The sequence below is a fragment of the Podarcis liolepis genome (genome assembly GCF_965112155.1).
Source record: "Podarcis liolepis genome assembly, chromosome: 2".
In the NCBI taxonomy this organism is placed as follows: Eukaryota; Metazoa; Chordata; class Lepidosauria; order Squamata; family Lacertidae; genus Podarcis; species Podarcis liolepis.
In genome coordinates, this window is record NC_139555.1 from 44,154,966 (window position 1) to 44,168,536 (window position 13,571).

At 44.3% G+C, this 13,571-nt stretch overlaps 1 protein-coding gene across 5 annotated transcripts in view; it reads left to right on the plus strand.

Moving 5' to 3' along the window:
* CACNA1A (calcium voltage-gated channel subunit alpha1 A) overlaps positions 1–13,571 on the plus strand; it is a 265,156-nt gene that overhangs the window by 234,511 nt on the left and 17,074 nt on the right. For 3 of the 5 annotated variants that reach the window (XM_083489607.1, XM_083489605.1, XM_083489609.1), the window contains 5 exons: positions 306–406; positions 1,354–1,463; positions 2,329–2,467; positions 4,275–4,388; positions 10,311–10,346. In XM_083489607.1, coding sequence (XP_083345733.1) covers positions 306–406; positions 1,354–1,463; positions 2,329–2,467; positions 4,275–4,388; positions 10,311–10,346 — 500 coding nt within the window. The remainder of the gene's footprint in view (positions 1–305; positions 407–1,353; positions 1,464–2,328; positions 2,468–4,274; positions 4,389–10,310; positions 10,347–13,571) is intronic. The other 2 variants (XM_083489606.1, XM_083489608.1) reach the window with 2 other exon arrangements.

Sequence of the window (13,571 nt, forward strand, 5' to 3'; positions counted from 1 at the left end):
TGCCCCTTGTGTTTACTTTGCCAAAAGAGGTCTAATGAGGCCATGTTCAACTCTCCATGTGGTGTCTGAGACTAGCAATTTAAATTTGGGAACTTACCCTCAAATGTCTACCTGAGCTGCAACTGCAAAACCCATGAAGGAATTAACAATTTTACATGCAGACACACATAGACTTACAGTGATGGCACCCCACCAGCCAAGAAATCTCAGCCCAAACTGAAGGCAGAGTTCACCTTTAGAAAAACCTAAGGGAAAAATAAGCTGAAGCAATTTATCGTTTTCTTTCTGCTTTCTTCATCCTACAGCTACCGATCTGACAGTGGGCAAAATCTATGCAGCCATGATGATCATGGAATATTACCGCCAAAGTAAGGCCAAGAAGTTGCAGGCCATACAGGAGGAGCAGGTATGTGGCAACCATAAAACAGGGTTTGAGAAAAGATCCCTCAGTATCCAGCTTTCATTTTTTTGGCCAAATCTGGCCACGAATCCCTGAACTAATGTACAGTGGTATCTCGGGTTACATACGCTTCAGGTTACAGACACTTCAGGTTACAGATTCCGCTAACCCAGAAATAGTACCTCGGGTTAAGAACTTTGCTTCAGGATGAGAGCACAAATCGCACAGCAGTGGCACGGCAGCAGTGGGAGGCCCCATTAGCTAAAGTTTCTTCAGGTTAAAAACAGTTTCAGGTTAAGAACAGACCTCCGGAACGAATTAAGTACTTAACCCGAGGTACCACTGTATTTTAAGGGGGACGAGGGATGTATGATACTGTATTTGTGCAGTTGTGTGTGTGCAGTCATGCAGATGTACATGTGCCAAATAATTTTGATGCAATGTGCATCAAAGGCAGGGTTGGAGGAGAATCTTGAGATGCCTTCTTGGAATTGTGAAGGAACTGGAGCTAAGTAAAATCGGGGGGGGGGGGGACTCCCTGGCAAGGAGGAAATACTCAAACTTCAGTGCCAGTTCTTAAGTACAAGTTCTTATAATGCCCAATTCAAGGCAAGGAAGAGCCAATGGTTGCTAGACTCTCAGCTGCATCAGTGGAGTGGCCCTAGAACTCCTCTCTCCCCACCTTCCCTGCTACAGCCTGATGAAATGACTGCTGCCAATTGACAGTTGATAGAGGGAAGAGCCTGGCTTCTCAGTAAAGCCAATAGGCAATGTGTCAGTCTGTGAGCAAAGTTTCACTCACAGTTCAAAGAATGCAGGGACTGTCTTGTCACTGACAGCTTTTCAAATGGTCTGAACTTTTACTCGAGGAAAAGAAGCTATTTAATAGCTGCATGTATTTTCCAACAGATATCTAAATACCAACTTGTGCATCATTCTGTGCTTTCCTGTAGAATCGGACACCACTTATGTTCCAGCGCATGGATCTAGCATCCCCATCCCAGGAAGGTGGCCCAGGACAGAATGCTCTCCCTTCCTCACAACTGGATCAAGGGGATGGAACGTGAGTCTTAATCAATATAGCTTTTAGACCTGCTATATTCAAAAAGACATCTCAGAAACAGAATGTGCAGAATCAGGCACCTTGCAGAACATAGGTAGGCAAACTAAGGCCCGGGGGCCAGATCTGGCCCAATCGCCTTCTAAATCCGGCCCGCAGATGGTCTGGGAATCAGTGTGTTTTTACATGAATAGAATGTGTCCTTTTATTTAAAATGCATCTCTGGGTTATTTGTGGGGCCTGCCTGCTGTTTTTACATGAGTAGAATGTGTGCTTTTATTTAAAATGCATCTCTGGGTTATTTGTGGGCCATAGGAATTTGTTCACACACACCCCCAAAAAAATGGTCCAGCCCCCCCACAAGATCTGAGGGACAGTGGACCAGCCCCCTGTTGGAAAAAATTTGCTGACGCCTGTTGTAGAACCATCATCATAGATTACTAGAAACCCTCACAATGATTATCACATCAATAAATATAACAGGAGTCTTCAGCCCAGAAACACTACAGTGTATTTTTATAGATATTTTCTGCTTTAGATGTTTGCATACAAGCCTTTACTAAATATTCTCAAGGGAGTTTATGTCTCTGGTTTTCAGTATGTCAACTTGAGTGGGGGGTTTTCCTGATTTGGTTCTGTATATGATTGATCCCTGCTGTATGCTTTCCAGGTACTGTATAAGAGTTCCTGAAACTACCAGATTCTGGCTGTGTTTACTTAGCTGGGAAACTCTAGGGTTTTGAATAGCAGGGAACCTGACAAGGCAGCTATTGTAGCTATTTCCACAACGCTAATGATTCTGTGTCATCAGACTCTGTTTGTGACTGTGCAGCAACTTGTTATAGTCTGACTATTCTTTCTGCTCCAGGACCATGCAGGAAGGAGGAATGAAAGAAAGTGAATCCTGGGTCACACAACGAGCGCAAGAAATGTTCCAGAAGACAGGAACCTGGAGCCCAGAGCCAGGGCGCCCGGAAGAGATACCCAATAGCCGGACCAATTCCCAGGTGGTTTGTGTGCCAGCTAGGTGCTTGGACTGGCACTTGCCTATCTCTCAGTCTTTCTCTCTTCTCGGACCCAGTTTGTCCTCTTGAAATCTTTTTAAAGTCTGTTATAAGATGCAATCTTTAACTAGAATCAGACATCATGTTTTGAAAATTCCAGAATCATAGGAAAGTTGCTCAGGAAGGTCCAGTTCAGAGGAGCAAATAGTTGAGATGTGGGTCAGGCCAATATGGGTTGAGCTTCAACTGAAGGTGAAGGAATCGTGTGACACCTGGATCTCATGACAGTCCACATTTACAGCACCCTGAGCAACCTACTGTATGAAGTTTTGGTAGCATGACAAAAGGGAGATGAGTTGCAAATTGTACTTATGGTGAATCAGCTGCAAGATTTTTTTGCCATAAACTGAACTCAGCCTGTGCTTGCTCATATTGCCTTCTTGCCATGCTAATTTGATCATATGAATTCACCTTACCTTAAACAAAGGAGGAGGGGACTCCAAAGGTGAAGCAAAACCTCACGACCACCTAGATTGTAGGGGCTCCAAATGAGTTAAATGGAGAAGTGTGAATTTTGATGCTCAGTGTTCATATGGCTGTTCTCAAAATATTTGTCCTAAAGATAAAATTGCAGTTATGCTCTGTATCATGAACACAGTGTCATTTGAGAGGTAAATCCATCCTGGCACATTACATGTCGTTTTCAGTCACAATCTACTGATTTCTTTCCACAGTCATAAGTCTACTACCTTATTGGTACAGATGTTCCTCCGTAGTGTGCATTTGGCTCTCAACCTATGAACTGGGAGAATAGGAGTGATTTCTCCAAGAATACTAGCAACGCCCTCTTTCCTTCCTTGCATGATTTTATATCTGGCAGCCTTAGGAGAAAGCGCCTTAGGAGAATTCACCCCTGCCTCTTGATGTGTCCTGCAGGCTCCAAAGACTTTGCATAGCATATTTGAACCATTTGTATATCAATGGAGCTGCTCCATTAAGGCAAATGGGATGCTGCCCCACCAATGTCTATCTGCCCTCAGCCAGCCCCCATCTGCCTGCCTTCCTCCTTACAACCAGTCCAGAGAATGGCACTGGCTGTCAGCTTCTTCCTCTCAGTGTTGCCTTTGTAGTATTCACCAGGAAGGAGGTTGAGGAAAAAACCAGAATTAGTTTGTTCTGGGTCTAGTTGCATTTGGTTTCTCTGCTTTCTACCACACCAGTCCACGCCAGTCACCACTTGTATATGGGGTTCCGCAGGACACAGCAGCAGTACAACAGCCTGCAGATCCAGAATCTAAAATGCTCATTGCCTCTGTCTTGTATTCCTGGATTTGGGTAGGAAATATATTTATGAGAGCTAGAGAGTGAGAGGTCGAATCATGTTTAGCAGAAGAATACTTAATGACTAGAGGTTGCCAGCAGCATGAGGCCAGAATAAGTAGATTCTGTGTTTGAAGTCCATTGAGTCCTTTAATCTTTGGTCAGTTGTTCCACATCTGTACCTCTCAGCTCCCCCAGATCTGGCATCCCATGTGTCGTGACCCCATTGCTTCAGACATGGTATAAAAATGCATCTTTCTGCCCAGGCTTTCTCTGACCCATAAGATTGCCCCCTTTTTTTACTTACATGAATTCTTTGAATTCTTGTTTTTTCTTGGTACTGTTTTACTTGTTTTATGTTGTATTTCTATTTTAATTATGTTGTTTATTGTTTTTTTATGTTGTGCACTTCTTAGAGGCTTTTCAAATACTAAGAGGTTTATAAATGTTTTAAATAAATCAATAAATCCATCTGCTTTGCCTAATCCAGTCTGTAGAGATGCGGGAGATGCCAAGGGAGGGCTACTCAGACAGTGACCAGTACCTGCCCATGGAAGGTCATGGACGTGCTGCCTCCATGCCACGACTGCCTGCTGAAAACCAGGTGAGGGTTTTTTTATCCAGCCCATTTTGAACTTGAGGGCTGTGATGACCTCCCCTTCCTTGCACTCTCTTTTGCTCATAGGGGTAGCAGTGATCCTCATTGTCACCTGCACATCAAGGAGGTAGCAATGTTTGGCTTAGTGCTACTCGGTACTGGTGCAAACTGAAAGAATCCTTGAGTCTTCCTGTTACACATCTGTTTATTTAGGGTGTGTATATCACTCTAAGGAACAGCATGCTCTTTCCAGGAATCGTTTCAGCTTATTAACATGTGCTGAAGGCTTTGCTTTCACACAGGAAATGAAAGCCCTGGGCAAGAGGAAGGTTCCACAAAGGGGCACCTGAACAAATAATATTACGTATTCTGCAGGGGAGATGCAGGTCAATGGCATGTGTGCATCTCCCCATTATGTGTAGTTTAGGTCTAAATGGCATACTGAATCCCCCCCCCCCAAGAAAGGGCTAGACTTTATAATACTACCTTTCCTGCATTACCTCTTCATCCTGCAGATTCTCCCCACCCACTTCATGTTAAACCCTTTAAATTCACGGAAGATGCTCATGAGATGATACTTCCTAGCAATACATCACAGAATAATGTCTTAAATACAAGACAGCAGGTGCCTGTCATCACAATTTATTGGTCCAAATATTAGGGGAAAGCTATCAGGCTTTCTCATTAAAGTCAGCATTCTGTTGTAGAAGTCATCCCTTATATTTCCAATGCTACCACTGCCTTCTCCTGCAGTGATTCCAATGTAATGGGTCCACTCCAAGTCCCTTTAGGCAGCGAATACCCTCAATACTTTTACAACCTTCTGATCTTTAGCATCTAGTTAGTAGAATACCAAGTAATCCAGACAGCTCAGTTAAACAGCTGGGTAGCAGCAAGACTGAAGTGGATATTTTCTTCCAGCCTTGTGGCAGTCAGAATCACATGATGAAAAGAAAGTCAGAGCAGATGTGTGTAGGCTGTTTGGCCTCCTCGCTGCCACCAGTCCAACTAAGATCATGGAGTTATACCATGGTGCATTTATGCCCTGCGGGCATTGAGTGCCTGTTACACATTTCTTTCAATTTGCATCAGTAGCAGGTGCACAGCAGTAGCAGCATTTGCTGCAATTCACGTGTCAGCTCTCCATTAGCAGATCCAGCCCGCTGTGTCTAAGGATGGAGATGTTAAGGAGGAGAATGAGACATTTCCCTTAAGAAGCAATGAAATATTGGCATGTGACTGTAGTAAAGCAACAAATCCTTCCTGAGAAGAGAAATTGCACCTCTTTGTCAAGGAAGGTGGCAGGAGGGTCCTCTGAGTAAGTAACATATGCCACGAATCCCAGCCATGGGACAGAGCACCCTATCAGACAGGAATGTGGAACACTGGGCCTCTAGATGTTGTTAGATTTCAACTCCCATTAGCCCATTAGCCAGTGGTCAAGGATGATGGGAGTTGTAGTCCCAAGGCCTTCTGGAGAGCCGCAGCTTCCCTATTTCTGCTCTGAGACCTGGGATCTGGGAATCAGGTTTCTGATCTTGTCTTTTCACTTCTGCTTTCCCACTGGGTTTTCACTTAGGGCAATCACCTCTTGTTGTCTTAAGTGGTCTTGTTTTGAAGGCATAATTTCTGCTAACTTGTTGCTTTGACCAGGCTGGAATTTTATTTTACTTCCTTGGCCTCTGGAGGGCTGTTTTGGTATGCTAGCCTTGTGCTCACTCTTCACTTCTCTGATGGGGAGTGGAGGAAAAGGCTAAATTAAACTGTGGCCTGTCACAGCACAGCTGCTGTCAAAGCAAAGCCCGCGTCCTTCTGCAGCTACCGTCCAGCTAGTAATGTACGCTTCCTGATCTGGCATGAAGCATGCTTTATAGTAGCAAACTTTACAAGGTTGTGAGATGCTATTCCAGCAGCCAGTGTTGTGCAAGGCGGAAGGTGGGGATGGGATAATGGGCTGGGGGTGAGTGCTCTTTGCTAAGCATGTGCCCAGCAGCAGTCGCTCTTAGCATGCTCCGCTGTGTAGCAGCATTTACTGCCGTACCAGCAGGCTAAGCATATTTGTGTCTCTGTGTATATGTGTGCAAGTGAGAGCTTGGGCATATTATGAGGTGAAGACCATGGACAAAATAAATACATTATCTGCTACAATTAGTTTATAACTGTGCCTCCCAATTCTACCGAGTAGGGTCTAAATTGTAACTCATAAGCATCTTAGCAGACACAACTTGTTAAAAACATCAGCTATGGCAACCTAGCTACCAAACACAGACCTTCCCTTTAAGTCAGAGGTACATAAATCATGGTTGTCTCGCACCAAAGCTCAGCATCTTGGACATCTCCCTGTGCAAGCTGTCCATCAACCTAGTAGGCCCACTGGTCTTGGAAAGGTCCCAGCAGCAGGCTGCTTGGCATCATCCACACTGCATTTTCAACAAAGGTTTCTCCCTTTGATTCAACAATAGGTTTTATTACTCTTAAGATAGTTGTTTTCAAACCTGTTCTGGAGACTCGGGTTCCTCAATGGGTTCCTCAGTAGAAGAATAGTAATGACAGATAGACCTTAAAGAAGACTTGCCAGCCACTAGCAATCTTCGTTTGCAGTACAGAGCCTGAGGGAAATTCTAAGGAGCACATTTTCCTCATATGTGGGCTTTGTGAAGCAACCCAGCTGGTCTGAGAAGTGCACTATGTGAACTAAATGTTCTCCCTAAAACTCTCAGCACAATTTTTTGCAATATATAGATGCTCCTTATCAGAAAGGTCAATGTGATCAGGGTTCTCTGAAGGCGAAGAACTTGAAACAATGGCTTTAAGGCATAGGTTGCCAACCTCTGACACAAGCATCGGAGTTTGTAGTACATGTCGATGGGAAATGGAGGACCTCTGGACCTAACAATGGCTTGGAATCACAGTGCTCCTACCTGGCTCTCTCATGCTGTGCTTTTGTCTACTCCAGTAGACAGAAGCAAAATAGTTCCAAGACACTAGAACATTTTATTATGTACTGCTGAGTGAGGCTGAGTAGCACTGTATTATTCTTTAGATTTGATTTGTGGTTGTACACTTGCCAAAAAAAAAAGTTGGCCACTTCTGCTTTAAAGCATCTTAGGCTTTTTATCACTGCCGGATGCTTGCCTGCTATGCCTGTCTGCTGGAGTTGGATTGATAAGACCTTCTGTGCAGTCTTGATCCAACATCAGCACAGCTCCTAGAAGACGATCCAGTATGTAATAGAAAGTGTTGCTTTCAGTACAGCTGTGATGATGAGTTACAGTGCAGAAAGGGGGCATCTGTTTGCAGGGAAGGAGGTGAATGGCGTTGGTTCTCCTTTACTTTTTTGCATGAGCTTTGCATCTGGTAATCAAACCTCAAAATGACAGAGGGAGTTATGGCGGGATGAAGCTGCTAAATGCTGCACATCTACTGCCCAAAATACGGACAGGCTAGAACTTCCTAAAACCAGAGTAGGGAACTTGTGGCCCTCCAGATGCTGTTGGACTACAACTCCCATCATACCTAACAGTTGGTTATACTGGCTGGTATTGGTAGGAGTTGAAGTCCCCGAAACATCTGGAGGACTGCAGGTTCTCTGTACCTGTCCTAGAGCCTTCCATCTCTGTACCTGGTTCCAGTTCTTCTGAGTGAGACTGTGTGTGGCCAATGGGAAGAGGTCAAAATGGAAGGCTCCCCACCCTGCCCTACTCCAATAAGCAATGCTGTCTCAGTTCACCAAGCCTATTGCAGCCGATCTGTATAAGTAGGAAACAAACCTCCCCCGCTGCCATTTGTAGGCCTATGACATATAGCCTTCTTTATCCCTACAGATTAGAAGAAGGCCATAACATTTTTAAACAAAGTAATGTAACACTGGGTGATAACTGCCACATTGCATGTAGTTTGCCTTCTCCAGTTTGGCAATTTCTGTCCCTGTCCTAGCACAGGCACTTACATACCTTTCTTGTCGCAGTGCTGTCATGATGCTGGTGTTCCTATAAACATTCTCCCAGCCCTTTTGTAGCACTGCCCTTTCCCTTGGTACTCTCACACATGCACCTTCCTACTGCCACTTTCCATTGCAAAACTTACTCTCAGCTTGTGTCCAGATGCCAGATTCCTGTGCTGTGGTCTTACTCTGTTGCTGTAGCACTCAACCATGAGTACAGGAAACCTTTTATAGGAGAAGCCATGTACCTTTTCCACCAGGTCATCCCTTTCCTGCACTTCCCTCCAGACTCCAGATGTGCATACTGCTGGGGTTGTCCTGGCCCTCCTCCTGTCACTTAGCTCTGGGTTTCGGGGAGAGGAGCAGATGACTGGAGCAGTCTTGGACTTGTCTTCCAATCTCCAAAGTTAGTTTTGTCTGGAGGCAGCCTATTCAGTGTGACTCCTCTCTCTCAGTAATACACTCTTATGGATGTCACACTGCAGAAAACATCCCCATGATAATCGTGTCCCTTGGCTGCCTAGGTGGGCTCAGTGCTGAACTCTGCAAGAGAATTATTGTTGTTTGGGTCTTTTTGAGGAGGACCCGTAACAGTTCCCAATACCCAATCAGAAAACTCCTGATTCTTCCTCAGAAATTTTGGCCTGTCGTGATGAGAAGTGGCAACAGCCTTTAGATCAGAAATATGTGTAGGTTGTGTGATTGCTGGGCAAGAATACTAAGCTGGGGTGATTTGGTGGAAACTGATGCCTTTCTTATCAGTTAAGGAGGACTGATTTTGGAGAACCAAAGGTCTAAAATAAGGCATAATGAAAAAGTCAGGTTAGTGGGAATGTTTTTAGAACCATAGCGCTGCAAGGGATGCAGCTACAGCATGTCTGCCAAAGGCCCAGCCAGCCTTTGATTAAATACCTCCAGTGAATCAGAGCCCATCACTTTCCAATGCACCCTGTTCCACTGTCAAACAGCTCTGTGACCACCTATGGTAAATTCCTCCCCTAATTCTCTCCCACATCCACACCCACATATACAAATATAGTTGCCTTTCTCTCCATCCAAGGTAAATGGTGATTCATAGCCTTTATACCAGTTTGAAACAATGCAAGAATCAAGACGCTGAATGTTTCCATTTCAGCAGTCACATGTCTGACCAGAAGCTACTCTGATCAAGAGAGAACACCCATGGCAGCAGCACCTACCAACATCATTTACCAAATAAAAAAGGCAGTACAGCCATTCATATTCTATTCATTAGTCCCTTTCAGCATTACACTTTTCTCATTAGGCTTCAGAGTTAGCATACAAAGAATCTCCCAAACTTTGCTTCCATCCAAAGAAATGGCAAGAAATTCATTTCTTGGAATTCCTAACATTGTAGGTATGTCCAAGGTTACAGACCTCTATTTCTCCACTTATCAAATCCTGCTCAGGGCTTCCTCTGCAGTTTCCCCTTGCCTTACTCTGCCTCCTTTGGGCTGGGTTGCGCTGGCAAGGCCAAAGTCGCGAAGACGAGGGGGCCCAGCCAATCAGTGAGAGCAGCTCTGTGTGTAGGGGTGACTGTCCCCATTTGGGCCGTGCACAATGTTGCAGCTTTTAACAGTGGCTGAGGCTTGTTGCCGCATGTTTTGGGTTGGGGGGGGAGTGTGTGGCCTTGCTGTTGTCTCCGCTGTGCTGCTCAACTCATCCCTACTGAGAACTGTCCGTCCCTTCGTGGCGTCTATCTTTGTTTATCTTGGTTGTCAAGAGCAACCAAATATCTGAGAATATGAGCTTCCAGCACTGGGCTGGGCTGGGCTGGCCTTGTGCATAAATGACCAACATTAACCTGACTGTTCTCTCCTTACACTCCTCCCTTCAATCCTTTACCATATTCTGGTTCCTCCACCCTCCCCTTTGGTCCTATATTTCCCTTTGCCTTTATATTTATTTCCTTCTCTCTCTCTCTTTCCCGTTTCTGTGTGCACCGTCTTGTATGGCTGCGACAGTGGAGGAAGGCGCGACCGCGAGGGAATAATCTCAGTGTATGTACTGCAGCCTGGGCTCCTGGCTCTGCGCGCTCGCTGCCTCCAGTTCCCTTCCCCTGGGCTCCTCAGACTAGCAAGCTGCCAACTCCTATGTGTTTATCTTCATGCACACCTCTTTCTCTCTCTTACTCTATTCCCAATTGCTTTTGCTGCATTCAAAACTATGCAGGCAAAAAACTTTCTCTCCAGCCCATTCTGTCCTCATCTTGTCTTCATTAGGCTTTCTCTTCCTTTCATTCACTGTCCCTTTCTGCATACCTTCTTCCTGCTTTCACTCTCTCTGCTTCAAGCCATAGACTTGATTTTCTGCTCCTGCCTCTGTTGTCTGCCATGTTAGTTTTAACGGGTGCTAAAATAATTCTTTAAGCACTCTAGCCCAGTAACAGGCTGGTTTTCTGTCATCACACCAATTGAAGCTTTTCATGTGGCCAAAACATCCTTTGGGCCAGATGAAGTTTTTGTTTTGTCTATTTACTGGGCCTGCTGGGGGAAAAGTTATATGCGTGTCCACAGCCCCACACTCATTCTAACCATAGTTCTGCTCCTTCCTCATTTCTGTTGCCTTTTTTCCTGGGCTATGAAAAACTTAGCTGGTAACCTACTGTACCTTCCAAGGGCATTTTAAAGATTTAATGGACCAAAACCCACTTTATTAGACATGGTAAGTGTTGCCTTCAATTGGTGTGTATACATACACATCTGATGAAGTGGGCTGTAGTCCAAGGAAGTGTAAGTTCAGTGGGGCTTCTGAGTAGGCATGAATAGAATTACACTATAAGTCTATAGCTCTCTAAGGTGCCACAAAATGCCTTGTTGCTTCTTCTGTCTGTCAGATGCCCAATTACTTATTTCCATTTTCCATCTGTTTTGTGGGGTGGATGGGAATTCTTTCTCAGTCTGGACCAGCTATCCATTCTCACACTCACGCCACCAAATCCTGGATTCTGTGTGTCCAACATGTTCCTCTCTTTCTTCTCTAATATGATCTGCCCATTTGCAGTGGTGAATCAATGTGCATTCAACCAGGCCTTCCAGAAACAACTGCTCAGCAGTGAGCCACCAGAGGAGGAATTGCCTTTTATTTCACTGCAAAAGCACTCATCTGCTGAGCTGAGAGTGTTAGGGCACATGGGAAGCTTTCCTTACTTTCTAGCACATGCTTTTGGTATAGAATTGTGTTGCCTGAGCAAAGTGATGGTGTGACATTGAGCTTTTTGTGTCCATTTATCTGCTTCCCATGTGTGGACTGTGCAGCCGAAGCACAGCCTACCATTTTCTGAATTTGCTGAATTGACAGATATGGTGTGACCAAGTCTTGATTGTACTTGAATGTGCATATTTGAGATCCACAATAATGTTGTGCAGAGAGCACCTAAGAGGGATAGTTTCTCCAACCAGTTCTATTCATTTTTACTTGATACAAAAGGAGGCATTCTATCAAGAAAACTTCCCATTTTAATTAGAAATGTCTGTGGTTTTCTTAGCAATCTCCCAGAGAAATTTCTGTGCCTCTTTCCTTCAATTCTGAAGCACATCTAGTTAGAGGAGGGGATCACAAGATGGAAAAACTTACAATCTGGATATGACTGGCTGTACTTCCTACAGCAGGATCCCTTAAGAGCTATGAATGGCTGTCTTTTTCAATGAATGTACTTGCTGAAACTGCCATGTTGTAGAAGATACCATTGTTCTTGTTTACTTTTTTCAAAATTGACCGAGCCTCTTTAAGAAATGGTTGCTAGCTTATATGTGATGCTATTTTAAATTATCTCTGTCCATTTCCGACCCTTTCCCAGATGTCTACCACAGCATGTTCCCTTCAGTCTCAGTCTCAGAATACCCACCCAAATAGATTCTGATGAAACTGTGAGGTAGGAGTCTTACATGTCTGAGGTGACTGGATTAGCTTAACTCCTTTTTGAGAGTTATCTCAACTTTGTGGTAACTTGTTTGATTTTAATTGTGGTTCACCATGCACAAACAGCCCCATGCTGAGATTACTCCAAGAATAATCTATTGGAGAGAGGTTTCTGGAAGGCCTGGTTGCATATGCATCTGCACCTATATATAGGTGGGAAAAGGGGAAGGACAACTGAAAGAGCATCAGTTACAAGTGAGTAATTTTTCTCTCTCTTGTCCTGTGAAACAGGAAGAGTCAGGTGGCTCCAGCAGGGAGGGGATTGTAAGCAAGAGTGTTATTTCTGGCTTTGTGTTAAATATGGGCGAGTTGACTACTAGGATTTCTGGGTTGCATACTGAGACGTGGGATTATTTGGTCAGAGCAGTATGACTGTGGGGTCGGGAGTCCTGGTTTCTTTCTTTAGCATTTCCTCTTTCTGAGTTAGTGTGATTTCAAGGGGAGGGAACAATGTCTTAGTATAATGGAGGAGTGTTAACCTGTCCAAGGCAGGGATAGTGTGTGGAACCTTGATCCCTGCTCTGCAATGGAATATACTGCTTTCAAGTGGTAAGAAACATGTTTGTTTGCACATGGCGATATTAATTTGTCTTTCCCTAAATTTACCTAAATTAAAATAAAATAAAACAATAATGAACCTTTGTTAGGCAGAATACAGTGATGTGTGTGTGACTGATCTTTTCCTGATACTCTAGAACTCCAATACTTTGGGGTATGCACAAAAAGGGTAGAAAATGTAATTTCGCTCCCAGAATGGATATAAGATAACGTTTTCTTTGTGAGCAACATTTACAGTTCACCTTATAAGACTCCAGCTAGGCATTTAGGAAGGCATTCAAGTTACATAGTAGCTACCGGAAACTGTATAGCCATTTCTGGACAAATTTCATGGCTGTTTAAAAAAATGTTTTTTAAAAGTATATGACTGGTGGTGCTTTAAATAAATATGGCTGATACTACACACGGCCAGTTCTGGCAGTGCTTGCTGTAAGGCATTGTGAGGGAAATGTGACCCTCAGGAAGTTATTGGACAACAACTCCCATCATCTCTGACCATTGGCCATGCTGACTGGGGCTCATGGTAGCTGGAGTCCAACAACATCTAGAGGGCCACAGGTTCCTCACTGCTGCTGGAAAGGACATGACTGAATGTTTCTCACAGTACCATTCCTACAGTTAATATATCAAGTCATATTTCACAACCATTTCTGAAGCTGTTCAGCCTGGAATGTGGTCCAGGGTGCATTAGATATGTTTTTGGAGACAAGGTAGTCTTCAGTGCAGTTATGGAGTGTTCTTCATGA